The sequence below is a fragment of the Epinephelus lanceolatus genome, chromosome 8, assembly GCF_041903045.1.
Source record: "Epinephelus lanceolatus isolate andai-2023 chromosome 8, ASM4190304v1, whole genome shotgun sequence".
Lineage (NCBI taxonomy): Eukaryota > Metazoa > Chordata > Actinopteri > Perciformes > Serranidae > Epinephelus > Epinephelus lanceolatus.
Window position 1 is genome coordinate 2,220,634 of NC_135741.1, and position 27,791 is coordinate 2,248,424.

At 42.7% G+C, this 27,791-nt stretch overlaps 1 protein-coding gene across 2 annotated transcripts; it reads right to left on the bottom strand.

Annotated features, from left to right (window-relative positions):
• Positions 1-678: 678 nt before the first annotated feature.
• LOC117258073 (uncharacterized) lies at positions 679-26,923 on the bottom strand. 2 transcript variants are annotated; one of them, XM_033628544.2, is made up of 6 exons: positions 26,469-26,923; positions 13,718-13,950; positions 10,869-11,055; positions 10,688-10,783; positions 9,250-9,757; positions 679-8,495 (listed from the first exon to the last, which is right to left on the bottom strand). In XM_033628544.2, the coding sequence occupies exons 1-6, from the start codon at positions 26,493-26,495 to the stop codon at positions 7,552-7,554; spliced, it is 1,995 nt and encodes a 664-aa protein (XP_033484435.1). In that variant the 5' UTR covers positions 26,496-26,923; the 3' UTR covers positions 679-7,551. The 2 variants fall into 2 exon arrangements, with proteins under 2 accessions (XP_033484435.1, XP_078025844.1); XM_078169718.1 differs by lacking the exon at positions 26,469-26,923 and adding an exon at positions 16,682-16,816.
• Between the last annotated feature and the right edge of the window lie 868 nt (positions 26,924-27,791).

The following is a 27,791-nucleotide window of genomic DNA, read 5'->3' on the forward strand; positions in this document are numbered from 1 at the left end:
CTTGAATTAATGACTGAGGGGAAATCTGGACTCCGTGGCTGCACCAGTTGGAAACCACTGCTTTAGAGCATCTCTTCCTCTGAGATATGTCTGTCAAAATAAAAGCACAGTCTGTCAAAAATAAACATACAGGACAATGACTTAAGCACTTCTGACACTTTAGGCAATCCTTGAAATGCTTCTTCTGTGCTAATCAGGAGTTAGCATGCTAGGTTTAGACTGTAATAATAAAGCTTGTTTATGCTAACAGTTGATTGTACACTAACATCAACGTACGTACACTAGCATAGCAGGATGTTGGTGAACAGCAGACGTAATCTACTGAAGGCAAAATAAAGGATAAAGTATATATATAAAACTAATATGATTATAAAATATACTTTAACATCGTACAGTGAGAGCTGTTCTAGATTGTCCACAAACCAAAGTTACACAATATCTTTGGCTAAACACTACTAATGATTCAGTATCAAACTTTATATTCTCTCACTTGCATGACCACACACACACACACACACACACACACACACACACACACGCACACACATGCACACACATATAGTTTAGAAAAAAAAAAATATAGCCTCATTTGACGAGTCCCACTTCATGACCTGAAAACTGTCCTCAGGATTTCATCATTTCCTCTGAACGTTGACAGAATATGAAAATAAATGGACATTTTCTTATTTTTAACAAAATTGTATTGAACAGTTTGATTATATAACACATTATTACATCATAACATTGAACCCTGATAAACATTTCTCACCCATACTGGCTCGTAGCGTGTATGTGATTTGTCACCAGTGTAATCACTCTAACAGTTAATGAGACTGACGGACTCCTGTTGTTGTGATCCGGTACTGCGTCACTCCTCACATACAGAATCAGGTGATTTCAAAGAATCTGATGTTGTATTTTTTTGTTAAATAAAAACGTCCTGAATTTCAGCGTTGGCGATATGACAAGCTGGATAAGATGAAAAAATTTTAGCATTTGGTTGAATTTGCTGCTGATGTTTCATTTTGAAACTAAACACAAACATAGTTACGTGCAGACTCGTTAATACGCCACGTCATAGTATAGCATGTCGTCCACTGAAAGGGAAGGGAATAGTTTGACATTTTGTGAATAACGCTTTTTGCTTCTTTAAATGACAAGATCGATACCACTCTCATATTGGTCCATTAAATAGGTCAAAATAGGTCATCGCACATTAATAGACCCAAATAGGGCCGGGGTCATGATGACGTCATGTTATCAGCTGGAGGTGCAGCTGCCTCTCCCCCACAGGGCTGTAGGCTCCATAGGAGTGTTAAAATGTGTTTGTCTTGTTGTGTTATTGGGAGCCAGAATAGAAGGAGTCATGGCTCAAAACCAGCCGCCACTGCCCGTCAACAAAAACAAAGACAACTATGGTTAAATGTGATAAGACCAAAGGACTGGACGGAGGCCATCATCAAAAATGCTCACATGTGCAGCGCACACTTCATATCAGGTTAGGGAAAAAGTATTTCCTGTTGTAGGGATGAATAAGGTTATGTGTATTAAGGGTTATCATGTCCACCTCATCAAACTGGGGAGGGATTAAGAGGAATATTGGATTTCTCTGCAACGCTAACTTTTTAGCACATTAGCTAACGTTAGCTTCCATAGCAAAACAAACAAGTGTGGTCCTCCTTTGTAAGATTGGCTTCCTGTGACATCATCCATCCACTGAGTGAGAGCATACGGGTCGGCCAGTCTGGTCCCGTTGGTCAGTGTTTACTTATTCAAGTAACACTGGCGGTCCCGGAGAGTGAGTGACCTGACATGGTGCGTTGGTAAATTCAGTCTGACGCTCTACACTAAAATGAGAGCCCTGTTGGTGGAAGAAACGCAGCGTTATATTTCTACATGAATGAACCAACGGTTAAGTTAATCACACATTCACTCCGCTCGGCGCTCTGCTGCTCCGTCTCCACAGACAGAGTGTCCAGAGTGCGCTCTGCCACTCTGAGAGTGCGCTGCTCTGGATAACCCAACGCTACATTCAGACAGCGCTCCCAATTTATCAACGCTCCAGTTTGTGTCAGAGTGCGCTCCCACACTCACAATGAGTGTTTCTGAACGCACCACTCACATCATCTTCCTCCATCGTCTAAAACAAGACAACACAACTTGTCAGCTAGCGCTAGCTAATGTCTGCGGAGAACTGTTTTGCCTCCAGTTAAGCCCCGCCCACCAAAAATATCTGTTACTAACAGTAAAAGGGGCTATAGAAGAATTAACACTTGGCTTAGATTCTATAGATTTAAAAAAAATCCTTAACAAAACATTTGAATGTAATGAGAGCCTTCAGCGCTGTATATCCAGGTCTCTTTATACATCCATGGTCTGTTGGCTGAAGCTTCATATTTAACAGACATTTGAGTCTTCTCATCTCTCAGCAAGAAAGTGAATAACCGTCTTCCCCAGAATGTCAAACTATTCCTTCAAAGATAATTTATAGTGATTTCTGATTTATGACAGAACAGGCCAACCTTCATTTGTTAAACAGAAGGATAAATTCTCTTCAGACGGCTACAATCACCAGATGTAGCAGAATGCTAGGAACCAAACAAAAGTCTTCCGAAATAGAAACCCAGTTGCACACAGTGCTGCATGGAGACTTACAGTATGAGCCCTCTCTATAGCGTCTCATTTATTTACACTCCAAGTCTGTGTGAGATTAAAACGGTAAACCACCCAGGAGAAACCGGTGAAAGTGGAGACTGGAAAAGAAAAGAGTGTGGATTTAGAGGCTGTTTGATCATAAAGGTGCCGACAACAAGCTCACAGCGAGCACAGCCTCCCCTTAGTTTTGTAATTTCAGAGGGTCGACCTTTATGTTTTATGGCACAGAGACAGAAACAAAGGCAGTAAAACCAGAAAAGGAGATGGAGACACTTTTCCACAAGGCAACACAACCGATCGTGTGATATTTCAGATGCGTCACAGGCAGTCTGATGTGTGAAGAGTACGACCAGTCCTAGTGAGTCTGTAAACGCTGCAGAGAGGCTCATGCACCCCTTTAGTGTCCCTCTACCTGTAGAAACTCTTCTCTGTAGCGTTGGATTAGAGTTTTTCTTTCAGACAATGGTGTTGGTTTAAATTCAGTTCAGATTAAATCAGTTCCTCCTGATTGTCGTTCATTTCAACCTTTTCTCTGGATAGCTGATGGTAATTTTCCTCCTGAGCTGCAGTAAGAGTTTTGGCCACGTTGTTCAGTTCTCTCGTTGTTCTTGATCCATATAAAGAGACACTTCCAGGATCTGACATATCAACAAGAAAGTTGAACTTCCTCTCAGACAGTAAATGACTGAGATCCAGATTCACTACGACTACAGAGTCCAATTGTAACTGTATTTTGAAATTGAAATTTTTGAAAGAGATTCATGACGCTCAAATTGTTGTCTCATTGTCCACAAGGGGGACTTTAAGATAATTTTCTCCATTTCAGAGTATTTAAGGGCCTAAAGCTATGTTTTCATTTTAACATTGCATAGATTGTTGCAAATATGATGCCTCTACCGCTGTCTTAGAGGCTGTCCTGGTACCAACCTCATCAGGCAGGTGGCTGATGTTGGAGGGTCGTTGGCTTGATTAAGCTCACCTGGACCTTTCAGACTGTAAAAGCGGCTCCATTGGTGCTTCTTAAAGTCAAGGAAGGATCCTTTAATGGCTTTCAAGGTCATTGAATCCCGCTGAAGGACTGTTCCGTTGACAAGGATCCTTCGAATTCTACCAATAAACGAAACCTCCCTTCAGATAATTTTCAAGGATGCATGTATGTATACTCAGCAGGCATGAAGTACCCACAGTTCTTTGTGCACAACTTGCCAGAACTGAAGGCGGGGCCTCTTCAATGACATACCTGAGCACTCACTGGCCTGTTCCAATCTGTGTTCACTGAATGCTTTAGGAAGGAGTCTTGCCTAGTCTCTGTAGGACCCGACTTGGAAGGACCCGTCCTACCAAGGAAGCATCCTTGACTTTGAAGAGCACCACATGTGTTTACTTGCTTTCTCCTGTCCTACGACACACATCCACCCTGCATCATTGCTTTTTAGTTTTGCACCTTTGACACCTCCAGAACACACCTGACACACGGCCATTAGGCTGTTCTCATAAACTGTAAGTTTTCCTATGAAAAGCAACGCAACCAAATTTGCACATATCTCATTGTTTTTTTGAAAGGCTGCGATCACAAGACTAATGCACAGAGGGGAGTAAACAAGGAAGCAGCCCCAACTGGCCTTGTAAGGAGGCAGGTTGGGGTGGTGCATGGGTCACAAAACTGTAAACTTTTCCCCTGGACTGTACCCTGGAGACACGTGCAGAACCGTGTGAACTCTGAGTCACTTTAAAGGAACATCCTCACTTTGTTTCTTTCCCTAAACCTCACCACAATTACTTTACTTGCCCAAACTTGACCTCCTTAACTTTACATTAATTATATAACTTTATGTTCAGGACATATGGGACGCAAATTTGTAAGATATCATTCGAATCATTCTACTATGAAACATTGCATCCATGCATGGCTCCCATTACTGACTGCACACTCCCTTGTTCATTTGAGTTAATGTTAGTCTAACAGATCATGTTTGTTTTGAGTGTGCTAAATCTCTTGTGGACTCCCTCCTTGTCACTTCAATTTAGCCATTTGTGACACAATGCACACAAAAAGGACACTAGTTGACAAACCCACTGACGGATTACACCAGGTCTGCAGCTCTACACAGCTTTTGGCATCTTTTAGCTCATTGTTTTGTTTCTACAACTTCACAGTCACTACATTTACATGCACAAAATATTCTGTTTTTGGCCTTACTCCGAAAAAGACAGAATTTGTACTAAGCTGTTTACATCGCTCATGAAAATGAATATTCCAATTAACGTGTCCTAACATCTATCAAGTCAAAATACAGAACAGTGGAATGGCTGGAGCTGCTTATCACTTAGTGTCTTTTGATCAAAATAAGACTTTTTTCACAGTTTTCCATCAGTGCTGGACTTGTTGGACAGTGTGAGCTCAGCCTTCTACTGTCATTCCCTAAACCACCTTCTTAAAAAGGTCAGTGTTGTGATATTTGTGCATATCCAAAAAACAGTTGGTACCAAAGTCTTTCACGATGTTTAAACACAGGTGTGTTTCTGCTTCTGGCCAGAAATGTGGAGTTTTCTTTTGGGCATGCTTCTCTATGAACTCTGTGAACTGTTAGCAAGTTGGTTTGTGTACAACACACAGAGCCGACTGTAAACAAGACGCCATGTTTTACAAACTGCAGTAAAACCACAGTTACGATGCATATTCTGAATGCCCTGTATACACGTCCAAATAATGCTGTTAAAACATGAAAACTTGTTATATTTGTGTTTCTCTCATGTCTTAATCGGAAAATGCAAAATTTGGAAAAACACCTAAATGTCTAAATGGAATAAGCTGTTTTTATGACCCGTAGTAAATTCAGAAAATTGTATATTCAGAATACCAGGGGAATATCAGTGTGCATGTAAATGTACCCACTGACCATTTGGTTGATTCCCTCACTCTCTCACCAGCCTGTTGACATAGACATGCCCCTGGATTAAGTCCTAAATCCTTGAAATGAGTCAGTATTTTAGCACTTCTGGTTCCCCCATCTCGAAGTCAGTGGGTTTTTTAAGGAGTTTTTGTTGAATGCCTGAAATGAGGTCTGTGGTTCGCACAAGCTGAAGAGACTCTCATGTTTTGTTCTACAACATAAAATACATCAGTCAATTGACCCTTTGCTAAGCCCCGCCCCCCCTTAGTTACTGTTGCCATGTCCGTCAAGCTTTCGCTCCTAGCATAAGAAATATGGAGGTCCAGCAATATCAGTGAGAGATATTCCAAAGGAAATAACATCAAATTTCTGTAAAAACTGTTCGGAGATATCAGAGAGAAGACAACAGAAAGGTCTTGAATTTGCATGTGAGAGCTACATTCACAATATCATCTGCTGGCAGTATAAACCATGAGAACATTAAAATAGAGGGAGCAGCTCACCAGTTGCAATGCAAGCGTCAGGCACCCCACGTCTTGACACTTCACGTGAAGGACAAAGAATGTTCTTGTACAGCAGGATAAGTCGATATATGGTTTAAATTTAAGTTAATGTTGAGTTATGTTCCCTCCTTGGGGCAGACAAAGGGAGAGCAGCTAGCACACAAAGCTAGCGTTAGCTAACGTTAGCATCTTAACTATCAACAAACGTAGGTGTTTTTATTGATCTTTGCTGGATTCAGCTGTTCGTGTGGTCTTCCACACTGTTTTAGCCATATGTTCCTTGGGTCTTGGGCTTGGGGAAGGGGAAAAATTCAACAACACCTTTGACACTTTTTGGGTATCAGGTGTCAGACTTGAAGGTAACGTTACCGTACGCACGCCCCTTTGGCATATTAGCTTCTGCTGAAAGCTTGACGGACCTCCCAGTTGCTACACACGGTTGCTAACGTAGGATTGGACAGTGACTGATTAAGGGAGAGGCTTAGCGAAGGGTCAGTTCCCCACTGTGAATTTTTAAGATTTTATGTCTTTAAAAAGGCAGTTGCTAACAAGTGGCTACATGAGACCACAGAACATCAACGCGCTGCACCGAACATGGCTCACTCTTGTTAGTGTAGTGGTTTAGGGTCATGTGACTGTAGTGTAGTTTGTTTATAGCCTAACGTTAGCATTTACCTTCTGGTGATTGCATTTAGGCTTCAGTAATCATTAAAGTGGTGTTCATTTGTGGAGATTATCTTGCTGAACAAAATGTGTATCATAAATGTTTGTTTGCCACAGAGATTAATTTTTGCAATAATCCAAAATCCAATTGAAAAATTCCATAGGCTTTTTGATGAGGGAACCAGTGTGCTGCTCATGTCTCCATTGGCATACAGAAAAATGCCATCCCTGGGGAACTCCATATTCAAAAGTTTCTCATCCTGTATGTTGTTAATTAAATGCTTCTGGTTGCCTCACTTTTTAGTTTCTGGTCATTCTTGAAAAAATATCTAGATTTCAGTTCTCAAAGTAATTACTTGAGCTAATGAGCAGTTAGCAAACAACCCAACCCTCAGAGCACGTAAGTAGACTTTTGTTTTGTGACTTTGGAGGCTGTGCACTCTTGGAGTCAGCTGAAGGACTGACAATAAACACGGTGTCTTTATGAACATCTACCATCTTCTTGTTTCCACCAAGACTGTGAATGGCTACGACTGTCTGTGTGTGCAAACTCTTCCTTTGAAAACATCCTAGATTCACTACAAACACTTACAGGGTAGTGTTGTTAAGCGAGCTTGTGGATTGTGTGTGTTCTTGACATGGCTCAGAATGATGTGAATTATATGTAATTGATAGATGCGTCACCATTGCCTCTGTCGGGACAATTTCACAAGGCTGTCTTTCTGATTTGGTCATTTCAGTGCGGACACCATGCGAGCCTGTAATGAATCTGGGCCTGAGTGCTGGATCAGTCAGCAGTAACCAGCAGTGGTTCTGTGTGTCAGAGGTCGTCCCAGTCAGACAGTAGTAACTGATAACAGAGGGCTGGGACAAAGCTGATTGTCGCTCTCCACTCGTGTCCCATGAGTTAGCAGCTCCTCCACAGTTGTCCAATCATCGAGCAGTTTGCTGTTCCTCAGGCGGTTCTGCTTCATGTGGCTCAGCTCCAGCACCGTCTGAGACGACAGCGACCCCTGAAGTCCTCCGGCCTGCTCTTCCCCTCCTCCTCTCCTCTCTCTGTGTTGACGCGATATCGCCAGGTGGCGCCTCCGTTCAGTCCGGTTCCAGTAACGCCCCGCCCAGCGGCCATCCTCTCCTTCCTCCTCACCTTCTCTTTCCCCCTCTCCGCGCACCTCTTCGTCTGTTGTGACCTCACTGCGCTCCCTGGCCAATCGGTAAGCTCGGGCTCTGAGCAGCTGGTTCCTGACTGACTTCTGATTGGATAGTCTGGAGCGGGGAGAGGGTGGAGAGTGGGGGTTATGTTGTGGGGCGCCCAGTGTGCTGTAGAAAGAAACAGAGGGTGCTTTTGGGTTGCTGGTGCGACTCCCAAGAGTCTGAAAGCCACGCCAGTCTGACGCCCCGCTGGAGCCTGATCCAGGACTCTTAGAAAGGGAGTCCTCTCTGCTCGGGCTCATGCCCTGGCTGTTTCTCAGTGTGTTCTGATGATTGGTCAGACTGGTTCTGTCTATGCTGAGATGATTGGTGGGGTGACAGCTACTGGGATAACTGGCCCTGCTCCTCGGCCCCAGCGTGTTGCTGGCTGTTCCTGGTTGGCTGTTCTGGAGTCTGTTTCTCAGAGTGTTTGGATCTGCCATGTTGGGGTGACTGGCCCTGCGCTGGCGCTGTCCTTCACTCAAATCTGTTATTGTTCGACTCCGCCCTGGAGCCTCTATCGTCCCGCTTCCTCCCTGCTGTTGGTCCAACCACAGCGCCCTCCGCTGGCAGGGCTCAGTACGGCAACCTGCAGACAGAAAGACATAAACAGGTCCAGAGTGTTGCATCACATCTTGAAATATATAAATCCCCGTTCATACAATAAAACCTCCTTGCGGCTAGAGAAAACTCTCCATGCAGTGCTTTAGTACAAAACAGTGCAACCTTTGACCCTTACACCTGACAGTTTCCTCACAATGGTCTCAACAATGGCCCTGTAGCTCCTTGGTGTTAAACAAGACCACAAAGACATTGATGCTTCACACAACTGCTCAGATTAATGGGATTTATTAAAATGTTTTCCCTTTGATAAATACTGCATTCATGTTCATCCCTCACGTGAATTTTCACAGCTGAGAACACAGCAGAACTTTCAGGATCCAGTGTGATCACTAAATGTGATCTCAGTGTCAGGCTCTTCAGATCAGACTCCCCTTGTTTGGGAAGTTTGTTCCTTGTTTCACAGTACTTTGCAATTTTGAGTCCAAATACCAGCTGAGAAAGCGGTCAAATTTTTCTTAATGATACCAAGTCTTAAATATAGATACTCACATGCAAACCTTTACGTATGTTTCCTGATAATCTCATTACGTCATGAATAGACAATATTCACACATTTGTTTTTAAAGATTCCCAAAAATTCTGCCTGCTTATGTCCAGCTCCTTTTTCAGGACCAATATCTATTCTGGATAAAGAATGCTCTGATTTTCTTGTCTTGAGACTCTGTAGATTGGGGCATTAGATGGATAGTTTAGGGAAATATTTGTTGAGCTTTACTAACCGATGGAAGGGGAAGGTGGCGAGCGGTTGCGAGGTAAGGTGGGACTCCTCTCGGCTCTGTGGAAGTGTACTGTTGTGGTCGTGCTGTTACCCACACTGCAGCGGGACGGCTGAGGTGCTCCAGAGTGAGTCATCTGAGTCGTCTCAGGGATGGACTCCAAATCCCAGCGTCCTCTCTGCTCTCGAGGGGAGTGGCCTGAGCGGAGATGGTGAGTTTGTCGGTGGGCATGGCTTCCATGAATCTTATGCAGCCGTCTGTGCTCCCCAGTGCTGACGCTGTGAAAGCCAGAGTCACTGGGTTCGGAGGAGATCAGCGACTCAGAGGACGAGGAGGAGCCTTGGGAGGAAGGAGTGTGACCCGGCAATGATGACATGGCATCTGTTTCAGCCTCGGAGAGCGCCACCCGGTGGTGTGGGCTGTCAGGGCCACATCCCAGCCCGCTGTCAAGCTCACTGAGGGGAAGGTATCCAAGAAGACGATCAGACCGCCAAGGAGGGCGATAGTCGGACTGAAGAGATAGTAAGAGAAAAATTATTTGAATTTAAGTAAAGGTCCGTTATTAGACAAGTGCAAAGGATGCACAGAATCAGGGAACATGCAAAGTTTACGAGGATAAAATAAGCATTTATGTTTTTGTGCAGATTACATGGATGTAAACTGCACAAAAACATATACGCTTCACACACAGAAGATCTATACAATCAGCACAGTTTAAAGGTGGGTACTCAAAACTAGTGTCACTGATTCAGTATCTGACCAAATGTCTCCCCTTCTGTTCCCTCAAATATGATGCTGAGTTATCACCAGGTAAGTGTTCTCTGCAGAATATTATGATGTCACAGTAACCTTGACCTTTGACGTTCGACCACCAAATCCTAATCAGTTTATTCTTCAGTCAAAATGAACATTCATGCCAAATTTGAAAAAAATCTCTTAAAGCGTTTTTGAGATATTGCATTCACAAGAATGAGATAGATGCAAGATTACAGTGACCTTTGATCTATGACAGTCAGAATATAATCAGTTCATTCAAGTGAAGGTTTGTGCCAAATTTGAAAAAAAATCCTAAAGGTGCTCTTGAGATATGGAGCTCACAAGAATGAGAGAGACAAGGTCACAGTCTTTGACCTATGACTGCCTGATCAGTTCATCACTGAGATCAGGGGGTGTTTGTGCTAAATTTTAAGAAATTCTCTCAAGGATTCTTGAGGTATCGCGTTCACAATAATAAGACGAACCGACACGTATGGACAGACGGATGAACAACCCAAAAACATAATGCCTCCGGTCATGTCTATCACCGGTGGAGAGGCACAAAAAACGAAATAATGAAATTGTTAGAGAGGCAGCAGAAGAGAGGAAGACGTGCAAAAAGGAAACGAGGGCACAGAAGCTGCTGAGAAATGAAAATGTAGGAATGCAAATCCCTGAAAACCACCTGTCTGGGGAAATTCTTTGGCTCCATCTCTTCTGTGTTATAGCAGCCAATCAGACAGCTCTCTGAGTTCGGCTGGTAGGGCAATATGTCTGGACCCTAAAAATGAAAAGAGATCGCCATAGAAATTAGTCTAAATGTATTACTTTTATAGCACATAACAGAATAGAACAGAATAAGTCACCTGGTAGTCCAGTCTGTCCAGGTGATCTAAGCTGTAGGAGACGCTGGGCAGGTAGTTGTTACCCGGGTGCTGGTCATTTGATGATCTGGGCAGATAGCCATTGGGTGGATAGACATCAGGTGACATCATCATGTGACTGTTGGCAGGGTATAGGTCAGGTGACATGGTCACGTGACCGTAGTATGGCCTGTGTAGAGGAAGTGATGAGGTCATGTCATGTTTTATAAAGAGCTTATGTCAAAGACAATTTATAAGGACGAGAGCATGTAGGTCTATTTACGGTTCAGATGTGCGTAAATGGAAAAGGTATGAGCCATGATATGTAAATGTATCTATGAATATTTATAGTCTTCATCCACATGTATAATCATAGCATGTGTTGCACTGACAGCTGTCTCAGCAGAACAACCTTCCACTCATGAATATTTATGTACGTGCCAAGAGACTCGATGCAACATAATGCTGACCCTGCAAACTGAACCTTAAAGAAAAAATACTGTCCCTCCATTTGAGTCATCCATGGGCTGAAGTAGAGGTCTTCTCTTCATACCTTTCACTTCAGTCCATACACTTAAGATGAGGGATGTCCCGATCTGATCTCAAAGATCTGTATCAGGGCCGATCAAGGCATTTTTTAACTGATTGGGATCAGCTTTATTGAGCTATATAGAGGATCCGATTCTTTAACATCAGCTGTCACACTGGTGTTTCTATTGACAGTGCAGCCATCTCCAACTCTCTGTTCTCCTTTTCTCCTCCACTCAACTGAGCAGGAGCTGAGCCCTGCCCGTGGAGAAACAAAAAAAACTCAGTATGAGACTGTTTATTTATGTTTTTTTAATCAATATTATGAGCACTGGTTCCATTACAGTGTGAAAGTCTTGTGCGTTTATGGTGCACGATGTCTACCCGCAGGCGGATCAGAATAGAATAGAATAGAATAGAATAGAAAGCCTTTATTATCATTGCACAGGAACAAAAAATGCTACATATACAACGAAATTGCGGGAGAGACAGAGACAAGCAGTGGTGCTGAACCGACGACAACCACACTGACCTCTCTCTGCAAGTGCAACAAAACCCTGAGGAGCAAAAAGTACGCAAGATTTTTATATTAATGTAGCCTAAACTACGCACAACGATGAAAATAAACACTGAATGAACTACAGCTCATCCGGGTAACTCAGGCAAAGGCTGCACTGAAGCAACAAACAATGGAGGATACTCTCTTAAAGGACAGAGACATTCCCCCCTGTTTACTTATTCTTTTTTTAAATGAATAAGTAAACAGTAAGGAACAGCTTGGATACAGGATTTTTTTTCTTAATGCATTGCAGAGCTTTTCAGTTGTCAAGCATATACAATGGATTGATTTTAAGAACTTCAATGTCCTTGAAGTGTGCACTGTGCAGCTGCACCTGGCTCGGGCCAGGTATGCTCAATACTAAATGACTTGGATCGGGATCAGGAACATCCATACTTAGGGCCATTCCCAACTTTTACTGAAGTTCCAACCCTTTTCACCCATTCCAAAATTCTTACCCATGTCCCAAAATTCTTCCCTGTTTTTACACTTTACACTCTGGTCCCAAATTGTTTCTCCATCCCAGAACTTCTACCTTAGCTCCAAACTTTCATCCTGTTTCCAAAATAATTCCCTTGTCCAACTATTTACCCCCACTGTTCACCATTAACCCCCAAGTACAATCCTTTGCCCTAATCCCAAACGTAGTCCTACCCTAGTCCCAGAGTTTTCAACAGATTTCCAATGTTGTGCCCCACTTACAACCATGACTGCAGGGACAGGCCTTTGACCAGTCCAAACCTCTGACCTCTGTTCCAGCTGTTTTTCCATTTCACAATTATTGACATCATTATCGAGCATTAACCCAGATAGCAGTCTTAAATCACAGTTCCCAAATTTAAGCCAATTCCCAATGTTTGTTTGTTTTTTACCACAATATAACATACCATATTTCTTTCCTTTCCCAACCTTGACCTATCCATGATTTTTACCCTGTTCTCACTCCACTTACCAAGATACCATTTATTCCCCTCATTCTAACTTCTTACCCACAGTCATAACCCATTATTCCTTTCCTAGAGTTAATTTAACTTAATTTTTGTTATTTAATTTTAATCTTAATTCTGTATATTTTATTAATCCCGAAGGGGAAATTCAATTTCACCATATGTTCAAACTTCTATCCATTTCCATGTTTTCAGTACCTATCCCAACTTCTTTTCCCAGTTACAGTTCACCGTTCTAATCTTGTACCAGCTGGTGTCTGAGCATATACCATGTTTTCAGGGATTACCAGGTCAAAAGTTTTGTCTCAGAAGTTTGCCCTATTCTCAAATGTTTATTTTGATGTGAAACTCTCTGCCCTGATCCCATCTGTTTACCTCACGCCACACAACAACAACAAAACTGTCAGTCACAAGTTTTTATCCCTTTCACACACTTGTCCAACATTTAACCCTATTTCCACTCTTTTATGCTTCTCCCAGCTGTTTGCAAGCCTTTACCAAGTTACTTAAATCCAAACTGTTTACCCCAGGTCCAACAGTTAACGACCCAGCCATCTACCCACTCTAAAACTCATTACAATTGTATAGTTTTTTATTCTCTAACTCTTTTCAAAGCTTCATCTAACTCTTAATCTTCTATGATTATTATTAGTCGTGGCATGAAATACCACAAATACAAAAAGCATTACTAAAAACTGACAAGCTTGTTGCTGTGCCGTCAATCACATCTGTCATTGTCACAAACTAAAACGTGACCTCTTCACCCCAAACCTCTTTTTTCCCCCAGGCCTTGCCCCCCCATCACACAGCCTACCTACCCTGCACTGTATCCATCTCCTTGGCCTCCCTCACCATCCATCAGTCCCATGGCTCTCAAGGCCTCCCAGTGTCTTTCGGTCGGGACTTGGCACTCAATGGCACAACGAGACCGCCGCTTCCTGTGACCATGTCCCCTTCTCGCCTCCACCTGCACATTGATCGGCTGGCCATACTCATCCACAAAGTGCAGCTCCTCTCGGTGTCGGTGACGAGATGGTTCACGAGTCTTGGCCTGGTGAGAGGGAACAGATTTTTTTTTTTCAGTTTGAACTGAAAAGGAATGCTTACTGTAAGGTTAAAAAATGTTCATGGTCCACATTGTGTACATGTACAGCAACACAGTAGTTATATTTTTACATGCTGCAGTTTTGCTTCATCTGTGAGAAGAACTCATTTTTATGTTTTTCAAAGATGTAGCTTTTAAGAGAAAGTCAGGAGCAGGTTGGTTTAAAGATCGGAGATGCTACAGTACATATCATCCTGCTTCTACTGAGCAGCATTCAGGTGTTGTTTGTGGTATTGATGAAGGATTAAGGCAGCATAAATGTGCAGTGGCAAAGTGGGAGTTTAGTCTCCGATACAAGGTCAGTCAATTCTTTGGTTTCTAACTTTTTTGGGATGCCTGACTACAATTGTGTTACATAACGTGGCATATGATTCACACTCTCTTTATATAAAAAGATGAAAGACCGAGCCATTTAGTGTAAGTTGGAGATCAGGACAGAACACTCTGCAGGTTTCTATTCCAGATAAACAGCAGCTGAAATTTACTTCCTCTTGTTCTGACTGAAGGTGTGTTAATTAGTGGAAACAGCTGCTGTTGTGCTAAATTCTGTCGACCCTTGACCCTCCATGACACATAGTGTGGAACAACTGATGTGAATCATTTTAAAACTTACATTAATAATGATGATGTGTTAACACCTTTGGAAATAAGCTTTGGTTTTGAAAAACTGAAGGACATGTGTGGGTATTAACCAACCACAGGACACATAGGATTCATGTTACATCTCACTTTCATAAGCGAGGCAAAGACCTTTATATAAACTCGTATTCTTCCTCTGACTGTTGAGGCTGGCAGATTCAGAAGTATTCAGGAGGAAAATAGATTGCGTGAGCTGGGTGATTCGGGTGAAGTGGAAAGTGAGTCACATCTTCTTTTGTACATACCGAGAGTGTCAGGCTTTCACCCTGAAATATTCAATTGCACGATCAAACATTTGAATGGCAGCTGTATTTTGATGCATCTAACTTTGCTATGGTTCTGTCAGAAGGATAATGTGACAGTTTAATTAGTTTTATTATTTAAGTTCTAATCATTACAGATGGAGTTTACTTTGACTTTATGAATTTTGGCACGGAGGTCTGAAGGTCAGATTTGTGAAAATGGTGTTTTCTTTGGAGTATTGTTTTTAAAAAGCATCTCATTCTGGTCAGCTTCATAATAATCATTCACTATCCGCTGCAACAAAACCCGAAAACATGCCGCCATTATTTCAGTGGCTCTAGGCTTCCCAGCAGCCCTATGAGGATGTACAGTGTACTGTACATCCACAGGCGATACAGAGCCGTTAGTCCTGCACCACCACCCATTTATGTCAAACTGTCAACCTCTTTACAATCAAATGAAACATCGTTCTGCTCTGCTGCCTTACTTCCTGTCAGCCTCTCATCAGAGACAAATAAACCAAGTGTGCTCCTCCGCTCGCGTCTTCCACATCAAACATTTACATTCAGCTTCAGCAGCCGAGATGGAAGATCGCCACTGATCCTCTCTGAGACAAAACCTCAGCTCTCACCTCGGCTGCAGGTGTTCATCTTTTAACAATGAAACTATATATGAGGGCCATTGCCGTCCCATTGCAAATACAGTCTTCATATTTGTCAGATCTTAAAGATTTACATCTTCAGTAGGTTTGGAGGATGAGGTGAGAGACACAAACAGGAAGTAAATAGGCAATAATCATTCCCTTTGCCATTAGGCCAGAGCTGTGCACATGGCTCTGCAGCAGACGAGTATGCCTTTCTGTGTGGGGTTGTTTTTGTCGTTTTTTTTTTTTGGTGTGTCACATTTGAAGTCACCGACAGGCTGGAAAACTGGTTAGTAAACAGTGGAAAGCAGCACGGAGGCCTGTGAAAACCCTACTGTAGTTACATCTTTTTATGTCTTACTTATTCAGCCTCTCTTTCAAACCCGACACAGACTCATTTGAAACGATGTCTGAGTGCTGGTTGGGCGGAGATGGACGGTATTTTGTGGTGGTGCGTCATTGCATCTCGCTGGTTAGGGGGTTAGAATTACTGTAGGTGTTGTTTTTCCATCACTGCTAATCAGAGCTGATAAATACCAGTGACTACTGCAGAGTTATTTGACCCGTCTGTGAATGTATTTCCCCGTTACATTAAAGTCAGATGTTCTCAGCGTCTTTTTTCAGTTGTTCTCAACGAGGGGCAAACATATGTTGCGGCATGCGGCCACCTCGAGAACAAGCACCGTGCCCAGCAACTTTTTTCAGAGCACTCTTTTACTTTTTTGGGGATTGCAGGAGGAAAAACCTGCTTTCAGAAATACCCATGTACTTGTTAACTTTCTTGTGTCTAAAGGTCCAGACACACCAAACCGACTTCAAAGAACTAGCAGCAATGAAAGCCAACTGTTGCGTCGCCTCACGTCACTTGTGTCTCAGCCAAATGTTGACCATGAACACACAGCAGAGACTGCAGCCAGCAACCAACCAGCAGGTACGTTCTGCGCCTATGTGAGAAGAAATAGCTCTCCACAGCAGCAGACGGCAGTCGTCTGTAATTGTCATTTAAAAAGGGGAATCAGAGGAGCTTCTTGATGCTAGCTGGCCAGTTAGCACAGTAACAACACAATCCAGTGTTGAAAGAACAGGGCGTATTTACCGTACATAATAACACAAAGCATCAGGAGACGTTTCTGCCAAAGAGCTCAAGCTTACCTTGTGGAAGGGGTTGCAGCAATGTACCATTTTCAAGGTATAAAAGTTGATGGTTATGATGGCGTGTAAATTTGCTCATCTACAATGCTGAAAAAACAGGATGGAGAATCTCGCCTTTATTTGAGTTATTTTTAAAAGACTTTTTACACAAATTTCCATCAAGAAAATGGTTTCAAGTTTCAATTATAGTAATAAAATATTTGTTCAACCAACAATAACCCTTCTGTTTGTATTCTATAAGACTCATTCTAACTGATAATAATAAAAATTCTGTGATATTTCCTGAGACGCTTATCGTACTGAAAAAATATCATTCTGTTGCAACCCTACACAGAGAACAAGTTTGTTTTGGTCGCACCCCTTCTGGACTTTGGCTTTTTGTTACTGAAGTCACTGACGTTGCACTTCACGTGCACCGAGCTGAACTGCCAATCAGAGTGATTTCACTCACCAGCAGGCTCCGCTGTCGCTGATGTAACGTGCTGAATCAGCCAAAAGGGCTAAAAACAGCCAGCAAGGACCAGTGGTGTGACAGATATTCACAGACTGTCAGCTTGTTGTGTCAGGGCCTTTAAACAGCAGTGGACTTGTTTTTACTTGTAGACTGTTGTGGTGTTCACATTATTTTAAAACACCTCGAATTGAAAGTCTGAAAGTCTTTAGTTTGATTTAATGTGGATTATTTGAAACTGCAGTGAGTATAATTCACAGGATCAGATCTGATACTCTGATACAGTTTTGTAAAGCTCGCTGCATCTGACACTTTAATTTAATTTTGCATGCTGACCGTGATTTTGTGCTGAGAACGAGGAGTGTCGCATTTTGCAGAGTTTTGCACTTTGAGTGAAAATTGAGTCAAAAGCTTGAAACTGTGAGAGAAGGAGGGAGAGGAGAGATCAGCCTGCGTTACTGTCAGAGTGCAGCCGAGCGCAACACACTCCTCCAGGGTACAGCACATCACATCACTCTGATTTCTCTCTGTGTAGCTCTGTATGTATGTGTGTGTGTGTGTGTGTTAGTGCATGTATGTCTGTGTGAAGCAGGTTTCCACATGTATGAACTGGTGTGTTTCTGTGTGTGTGCACGTCTCTCTGTATCTGTGTGTGCCTGTTTTATTTTTCTTTTGATAATGTCTGTTTGTGTTCCCAGATTGTGTGTGTGTGTGTGTGTGTGTGTGTCCTCAGGCCGTGCACTGAGAGTGTAAAGACTCCAGTGCTGGTCCAGGGGTCACAGTGCTGCTGCTGCTGAATCCTGACCTACATCATGCTGCTGTTACGACCGAGTCTCTTTAACTTCGCTGCATCTTAACTTTCACGTGACGTTACGACACAAACCACCGCTATTATAGTCCCGTCATCACTGACACTCAGGAGACATAATGACAGAATGTCCTTCAGGGCGTGAGCTGTCCTTTTATGTCCTGAGCTGACAGAATGGTGACACACTTACATTTTGTATTTGAGAACATTTTTGTTTTTCCTGAGCTCTGTAATGTTTACGTGAAGGTGTGTGAAAGAGTCACATTTCATTATTATAATTAATTAGCAGTTAAATTCATGTTATAAAATAACACATTCTGCCTCATCTGCTGTGTGTTATTGATTTATTAATACATTGTTCTAACTCTTAGATAATCTTACATTATATACACTATATATACATGCAGAGACACACACACACACACGTACATACATATACTGTATATACCACTGGTTCCCATCCTGGGGGTCCTGACCCCCACAGAGTGGGACACCTGTACTGCAGCCATAGAAATACAACATACAACATATTACATAGACAAATTAACATTATATCCAACGTAGCAATGAAAAACACAAAAAGATAAATGAATAACATCATACTCTTAAAATACCTCTATAAAAATGCATATCAGCAAATTGCCATAATCCATTGCCAGCTCTCACTTTATCTGCGTCAACAGCAGAGGTGTAAGAAAACTTTTTTAAAAACAATAGGCCTGTATCTCAGTGTGAAGAAAACTAATAATAATAAACTAAGTCTGTACAGTCGTCATAAATGTTAAAATCGGCTACACTGTAAACCCAGATTTTGTTACTAATAAAGCTCCAGAGTAATCATTACTAATTCTTTCATGTTTACAACATTAGTTGTTTGTCACGTGACGAGGCCAGCTGCTTTTAATCTGTGCGTCCATTTCACGCTTTACACTTGGTGGGACCTGCACAGCGGCGGCAGACCGTGAAGCTGCAAGAGGAATGGTTAGAATGTGAAATAACTATTGTAGTTATCTTTGTGGGGAATTTTAATACCCAAAAGAGCGGTCTGTTAACAATAAGTCAGCTAAATGCTAAAGTAAACTTAGAGATAGTCTCGCTCACCAGACCTTTCTCAAGAAAAGAAAGGTCTGGCTGGGCCAGCTCTCACTTTAAGATTGGAGAAAAAAACGCCCTGGCTGCTTGTATTTCTTTCAACCAACCACAATCGTTCTGCGCGGTGCCACAGCAACGGTTCGCTTGCAAAAATATTGCCGGGGGGAAACAGGTTTTGGTGTAACACGCCCACAAAAATATCACCTACAGGACGCGAACCATGGCAGAAAAATGGCTACATCCCTGCAAGATCAAACACCGCAAAAGTTAGTAAAGGACGTGTTGAAAACTGCAACCGGAGATGGTAGGGCGGGACTTCAGCGGGTGGCTTGTTCTGCCCAATGAGAGGCTGATCTATGCAGCGAACTTCCGCCCACTCAGACTAACTTAGAGATAACTTGCTGACGCAGTTTTTTTCTGTCTGCTGTTTGAGCTGACTTTGCAAGTGCATGGTGTTCATTCATTTCAAGAAGTAAACTTAAACTAAAGTAAACTTATCCCTAAGTTTACTTTAGCATTTAGCTGACTAGCCCCTTCTTACAAAAAGTTAACACACCAAGTTATCTCTGCTTAACATGATTAGTGGAATGAATCTTTCAGCGAAATAGTACAAACAACTAATGTTGTTTAGTAATGATAGTATGTTTTTACAAAACATGAAAGAATTAGTAATGATTACTCTGGAGTTTAATTAGAAACAAAATCTGGGTTTACAGTGTTCAAACAAGTTGGAGCTGATGTTATGCTTTTTTTTTTAATAAAATGCATTGGAACATTTAAATGTATTGTTTATTTTCTTCATTTCCATACAATTTAATTGAAACAATGTTTTTATACAATCTTAAAAATCAAAAGCGAATTAAATTAGAATAAAATACATTAATTGTAATGAATGATAAGTTGCAATAACTAGTCATATTAGACACTAATACGTACTTATCAAGCCTAGTGCATAAAATTAAGGTTATATGTTAACACAACATGACGTCTTTAGTTTCACCTTGTGTAAAAACTAAAGTTCTATGTTAATACAACTTGACTTATTTAGTTTTAGCTAATGTAAAAACTAAAGTGGTATAATGCAACGGGTTTCCATGCGATTTGCGAGTAAAGTTAACTAATTTGGGTTAAGAGTGTACAGAGACCAAATTTGTTTTTGTACCAGGTTGTAAACATGTTTATTTCTGCTGTAAAGTTTTACCATTGGGGTCTGTGGGGACTGACTCGCTGTTGGAGCCAGCCTCAAGTGGCCATTAGAGGAACTGCAGTTTTTGAAATTCCTGCATTGGTTTCATTTTTCACTCCGGAGGTTGCTGCTGGATAAACAACACTGTGTGTTTCTCAGAGTGTGCCTTTGTTTCTACCCAGCTCATTGAATCTGCCCACACTACAGAACTGACTAATTCGTCTGGCATCGTGTTGCGAAACATCGGCCTCACGGGTGAAATAAAGTAAAAAAAAAAACAGTCCAGTGAGTGCCGCAGGGGTACCAACAGTTAGTCAATCAACACCATGAGCACGACCAGCGTCACTGTCAAGCTGTTGTTGAGCGATGTGCTAAAACCAATAAGGAGTAATAACAACAATGGCGAGCGCTTTAGAGAAGATAGACGCTCCTACTGAGGCTGTTCTGAATCGACAGGTCTTCTCAGTATTGCCCATCATCTTAGCTTTGACTTTGCTCTGCTGTACTCTAAAAACTCCAGCAAAACCAGTATGTTTGCATCAGTTTAGACCTAAACGTTAGGTCCAGGCAGATACTCGAGTCTTTAGTGATTGGGTGAATTGAATCGTCCTCCCCTCACAGAAACCAGTTAGAGTGGACAGAAAGTCAGACTGAAGATGGAGACAGAGTGTAACAGGTCGACAGCTCTGTCTGATATCAAGAGACCTTTGTTTGCCGTCCTCTCTCATCTCTATATAAAGTGATGTTATGTATGTAGACAGGTATATATAGTGACTGTATCTCATGTCTTGTGTGTTTATGTGACGCGCGTCTTCCTCCGTCTCACAGAGTGGGTCGCCTCAGCAGCCATCAGATCCAGTTATGATCTCCCTCGTCTCTCTGTCCTGCCTGTCAGAGGCCCTCAACTGTGTGTGCGCTACAGGAGGTCATCTGAGAAGGTGTTTGTTTACGTGCACCACAGCATCAATGGGTCAGGGATAAAACCTCCTCTGACACGCCGGATAATCGTGTGTTCCAGTGTTCAGAGGTGAATGTGTGCCAGGAAACATCCGTCCTGCCGTCGCTGCCGCAGATTGTTCAGTTCTGCGTGTCTAAAGGGAGCGTCGAACTGCAGCCGGTCGAGCCTTTTGATCAGCGAGGCGCTCAGCCAGGAAAGGTGGCGCTTAATGAAAACACGGCTAAGCTTGGAGCTGTACGTCACTGATCAGCACGAGGGAGAAAAGATCCACAGACATCAATTACTGAGATGTGGCTTCGCGCTGTAACATGCAGACAGAAATGAGGAGGAGTGCTCAGTAACCAGGACAAACACGCAACAAACAAACACTGTCCAAGAAAAACTCAGTGATGGACTCATTTATGGAAGCGAGGCTGTAGCACTCCACGTAATGTGTTCAAATAGAAAAACAAAGCAGATAAACCAAGTTGTCCTCCGCCTTTGCTTTGTGAGAGCAATCTGTTTGCTCTGCTGCAGATTATTCACCACAGGAAGTCATGCTCTGCTGGTTGTTGCTCTAAAGAATTTAAAATGTCCTCTGTACAGTCAAATATAAAGATCAATATCAGCTTCAGCTCAAAGTCCAAGATGTTTATTGGAACCACATACTGATTTTAGAGAGCTTAAAATGTGTTGTCTTGCATTCTCTTTTTTAACAGAAACATTCAGCATTTTGGCAATAATTAGATTAATTATACGAATATTTAAGACTCATAACAAAGGTATATATTACCTTGAAATATCTGCCTCAGCACGTACAGGTGAAGTCTGTGTGCCATATCACCTCGTTCACAATAATGCTGGTGTCATTTTTAATATGATACGGAAAATTCATATTGTGATACTTGTGATATTTCGACTTGTTGACATATTGATGTCATACTGTTACCCACGGCAACAACAAGCATGGCTGAAAGCAAAATGACTCCTGACTCCTTGGTGGCTCCAGAAAGAGGAGCAGCTTCAGTAGTGTGGAATAAAGTGTGGCGTCCTGAATGTTTTCCTTCTCTTAGCGCTCAGAGGGAACTCATTCAGCGGCTCCTCTGGCAGCAGCACAGCGTCTCTCCCTCTCCTCTCTGATTCTTTGGTGATGGAAACCTACGTGAATAAACTCCATATATGTGACTGTGTCATAACAGCCTGTCACAGGTTACAGCCTGATGGTTAGAGATGATTTATATATATAGATCCCAGGGGACATTTGTTTAAATGTGTAATTAGTGGTAGATTTGATTTGGTTGTACCATAAATATTGTAACAGAATCTGACTCTGAGTTACTGTTGTTGTTCACAAACTAAAGAAACAAGAGATAATTTTTCTTTAGTTTTTACTGAAGATTTGAAGCAAACTATAAAACTAGATCATTTATTTTGTTGTAATTCTATGTTCTTAAAGTAATAATATATATTTTTTACTAATTTGTCATATTGCCAAAGAATGTTGTTATTGCAAAAATACCCTGAAATATCCTGATATTATTTTCGGGGCCACATCGCTCACCCCTAATTCAAGCTTTATTTGTTAGCAGCAAAACCCCCGTAGAACTAGCTCTGTTAGCACTGTTAGCAGCTTCAGCACAGTTGGTGGTGCTGACATACTTAACTATTTTAAAAGCCTTTTGTGGTTCAAAATAAAGTCACAGGGGCTACCTGTGGGGAGACCGGAGGATGGGCACATTGTATCTGTAGCTAACTATTGACTGAGTGGCGCTGCTCCTGCCCGCCTGCCACGAAGTGTAGAGCAGCTAGCTAACTAGCAGAGATCGCATGGTGGGCAATGGGCATTATGTTTCCGCATGTTAATGCAGCTAGCCGGCTGTCTGTCAGCAAAGCCGACAGAAAATAAAATAGACATTTACGTCACAAATCATTAAAATCTCACCTTCTCTTAGAGCTACTCTTACCTTTCTTGCATTTCACGCAGCACTTAGAAAAAATTTGAACATCCACAACTCCACCTCCCTCCAAAGTCCCATCCCCCTCCTCCATTACGTCCTCATTACGTCTATGATAGACGTAGGCGTTGGCAAGGTAACATTACATACACGGAAGAGGAGAGCGAGTGTAACGTTATAACCAAGACAGTCAAACACAACCCCGGAGTTTTAAAACTCAACCGGACTCAGTGATGACTGATGAGTTTTAGAATAAGGTTACAGTGCTAACATTAGATAGTAGCGTTAACATTACTAGTAAGTGGAAACGCACAAGGAAGATAACGTTAATGTTTCAGAGGCTACGCTACAGTAGGCTAACGTTAGCCATTAGCGACTGGATGCTGTGTTGTCATATATAACGTTATAGCCTATCTTACATTAGAGGCAAACTAAAAATACTCGTCCAGCAGAAACTCTGCGACCATCTCGTCCCTTTTTAGCTCAGGATGAAGCTGCATCAGTCTTCGCCATCGCTTGAAAGCAGAGCCGATGTTGACCCGAGGTTTGGCTCTTGCAGCATTGAGTTCTCTCTCAGTGTTAGCTTTTTCTGCTATACTCTTTGTTTTGCCAATTGATTTCCCTGTTGGAGCGGCTGGGGGTGGAAGCGGTGGTCCGCATGTGTCTGCCATTGTTACTTATCAGTTAATGGATGTCAGGCTGTCATTTTGTTTTGGTTTCTGTTTTGAAATATTTTATACAAAATTTTGACAGACAAATGGAGTTTAGAGGAGCTCTTATGTAACAAGCTGCTTTACTTAGCAGGTCCCGCCCTACTGTGATGTGATTGGCTGGTAGATATGATGAGGTTGGTGACGCTTAGAGTTAGGGCAGAGAGGTCATGGTTACTAGCAGATGACAACATGGTTGGACCTGCCAAGAAAAGCAGTGGGATCCATAATAACACAGTTTAGAGCAGATCAACAGACGGAAGGATCAACACTGGACGACTCCACAAACACCTGACAGAGTCTAAACCTTTGAAGACACAGAGTCAGGGAGAGATCTGGATGACGGTTTTAAGAGTGAAGGTTAACAGACTGAACCGTAACCTCACACATGAAAGTCAAAGTCTTTAATGGAAACACCTGAAATTAACAGCTGGGTATTTAACTGTATAATGAAGGACCCTCATTGACATAATACATTCCTGAACCCTTACCCTAACCTTAAAGGACAACATCACCCCCCAGATTACCATTTGTGGACTCAGCCTGTGTTACTTTATATCGTGACAATAACTTATTATTCTCTTGTTGAAGAAGAATCCAAAAAATGGAGAAAATTTGTCAAAGTCAAAGGGTCCGCCTTTAACAACAGCAAAACTGTATCAAACATTTGTTTATGAACTCTGATACAACTCGTGCAGTATGATCCAAGTCTTATTTATCCTGTCGTATGATGAGAGAGTGAAACTTATGTGTTCTCTTCAAAGCCAGACGCTGCTGACAAAAACAGTAATTTGAATCTGCTGAACACAGGAGCTGCCCGAGTCCATCACAGGCCTGATTTCTAGACCTGCTCCTAAACCAAGACAGCGCCTGCAACACCACAACTGCCCCCCAACCACACATATGAGCAATTAGTGCTGCGACCTGACCTGACCTGACGACACAAGGCCCAGTGTAGCTAATTTCAACGTTTATGACAGGGGCTGAATTTTTATATAACTCACATGTTAGCATGTGATATACATGCATATGTGCTTTGAGTGACAGGCCGTCTGCTGATAGCGTCCTCGGCTTCTCAGTCAGATCCACCCCTCGCTCCTCCACAGCTCCACCCTCTCACCAAAATATGGTTCTGGATGAGAGGTCTGCTCTGATAAACAAGATGGCAACGGCCAAAATGCCGAACTCGAGGCTTTAAAACGGGAGTCCACAAACCAGTGGGTGACGTCACCAAAGCTACGTCCATTATTTTTACAGTCTATGATTAAAACTTTAAAATGTTAAATTAAATTGTTCTTATTTTGATGTATTTATCATCGAACACCTGCACCTTGTTTTTTTCCACCCAGAGCCAGAGTGGGAAATAATATTAAGACGAAACACCACCTGTGAATCAGCTGATTTGCGAGTCACTTGCTGGGTACCCGACCTGATGCGGGACTCTGGGAGCTGCTGGTCCAGAGTCGGTTCAATCAAACTCAAGTTCATTTGCCCCCTCAGTGTGGTTTGTTTGTGCATGTGTGAACACAGCAATCACACTCACATGTGCACCAAAACAACTGAGACCTTCTTGAAGAGGTGGTCTCAGTCCGGTTCCAAAGGAACTCTGGTGCGGTTGGTTTGTGGTGAGAAGGTGTTCCGACCTGGATGTGAAGCAACTGCAGTCACATGACACATTGTTTGGGTTAAACATGAGCATGTTACAGTCCTGGAGGATTATTAATGTGCACCTCCTCCTGTACTGCCTTAATATGCACATTCAGCACATCCAATGCATCAAAACATTGTTTTCTAGTTGGAGCCGCGCCTCGTTTTCAAACTGTATGCTTTGACTAAAATGAACAATGACAGCAATATAGTCCACGATGAGCAGCGCTAAAATCAACCTGTGTAGTTGTCCCTCCATTGTGACATTAGAAAGTGTCACATTTATCTTGCAAGTGTACTCTTCTTCAACGTTTGCTTTACTTCCTGGATTTTTCCCACATGGAAATTCTGACCAATCAAGAGCAGCTTTCTCACACAAGGCATTTGATCTGGTCCGCTTGTAAATGCTGCCGTGAGAACACGAACCAACTCTAGGCAATTATACAACTTTGGAACAACATGAGTCCCTGATTCAGACCAGAGGAGACCACTCTAGGGCTGACAGCAGCACTGAGCCTACGACTGGATAAATGAAACTTGGATTATACTGCACGAGTTGTGTGAGAGTTTGTAAACAGATGTTTTGATACAGTCTTGCTGTTGTTAAAGGTGGACCCCAATGACTTCAATTCATCAAGACTTTCCTCCATTTTTGGATCCTATGTTTACAGTTGAGGCTTGTGGGGAGTGACGGATATAGAAATGGTGCTTTGGGGGGGAGGTCTTCCTTTAACCAGTACACACACACACACACACACACGCAGAGTTAATAGCCTTTAGCCTTCAGTCATCAGAGCGTCTCCCTCAGTCATTGTCTGGGTTCACTGGTACTATCTGGGTTAGCGTTTGTGTGTGTGTGTGTGTGTGTGTGTGTGTGTGTGTGTGTGTGATGCATGTCTACAGTAATCTAACAGGGAGCAGGTCATCTCAGCAGCCATCACATCTCATTACGTCTCCTCTGTCTCTCTCAGCTCAAACACACCTGCAGCTCGGTCACTCACCTTCGTCCGAGTGAAACGGCAGCCCATCCTGACTGAGAGGCTGAGGATGACGATGGAGGGATGAAGGCTGAAGAATTGACAGAAAGAAGCAGGAAGAGGTGAGCAGCAGAGATGAGGAGGCTGCAGAGGAGGGGGAGGAGGAGGAGGAGGGTCAGACAGACAGAGAGTTTGATGAGCCTCGCTCGTCCACCAGCTCACATCTCCAAACTCTGATCTCCCACAATCCTCGGCTCATCAGCTGTCCTCCTGCGCCGCACAGCAGACTACAGCTCCCATGATGCTGCGCTGTGAACAGCAGCAGCAGCAGCAGGTCCATCGTATTAAATCCTTCTCTCTCCTCAGGAAACACAGCAACACGGGTGAGTGAGGCAGAGACAGAGAGAGAGAGACAGAGAGAGAGAGAGAGAGAGAGAGAGAGAGAGAGAGGGAGGTGAGAGCAGAGCGTCCTCTGACAGTTTCTTCTTCTGTCTTATTCTCCTCTCTCTCTCTCTCTCTCTCTCTCTCTCTCTCTCCCTCACTGTGTGTCTCTGCTGCTGTCGGCCAATCACAGAGCCCAACTGTGAGGAGGGGGCAGAGGCTCTGATTGGCTGAGAGCAGCATCAGTCAAAGGACCCATTCAGTCTCTCTGTTTCCTCCTGTCTCCTGTTTCCTTTATACTCGTCACCGTGTGTGGTGTGTGTGTGTGTGTGTGTGTGTGTATTGTAGGGCTGCCCCTGAATGTTCCTAGTGGACCAACAGTCCTCATCAGGGTCCATCAGTGGACTAGTCTCCTGCATGTTTCTGATATGAATGTAATGATTAAATGATATATTTTGGTGGTTTGAGTTGAAGGTGTGAGAAAGAATAGTGTCAGTAACATTGTTAACACTGTGCTACATTACAGAGAAATACAAACCGTACTAATGAACCTTCATTAATATAGGCCTATATTTTATCTCCAAGTGCACGTCACACACTGAGCGAGCCGCCTGTTAATGACGCTGTGGGCTAATGGGCATGTAGCTACTTCCATGTTTCAGATGATACGTCATGTTTGTAGTCGACCTATGAAGATGAGTTTACATATCACCTTGGGTTCGTCCTTCACCTTCTCAAAATGATCCCACACTTTGGATTTCCTGCCCGACATGTTATTAACTAGCCTGTGGAATAACCGCAGGTACCAGCCCTGGAGATTAACCTGACTCCTGTCTGACTGCTGAGCGTGGACACTTCCTGTGTCTGTCCTTTCAAAATAAACTCACACATGGTCGAGTCAGATAGGTTTGGATTTGTTTTGACAAGGTGCAGCTCCTCATAGTGTTTCATGTTTGCTTGTTTTGG

Coding starts and splice junctions, on each gene's coding strand:
- LOC117258073 (XM_078169718.1), bottom strand. CDS start 16,711: ATGGTACATTGCTGCAACCCCTTCCACAAG. Junction 13,951..16,681: donor GCTGCAACCCCTTCCACAAG/GTAAGCTTGAGC, acceptor CCCTCTCACCAG/GCCAAGACTCGTGAACCATC. Junction 8,496..9,249: donor GCCACCTTCCCCTTCCATCG/GTTAGTAAAGCT, acceptor TTCTGTCTGCAG/GTTGCCGTACTGAGCCCTGC.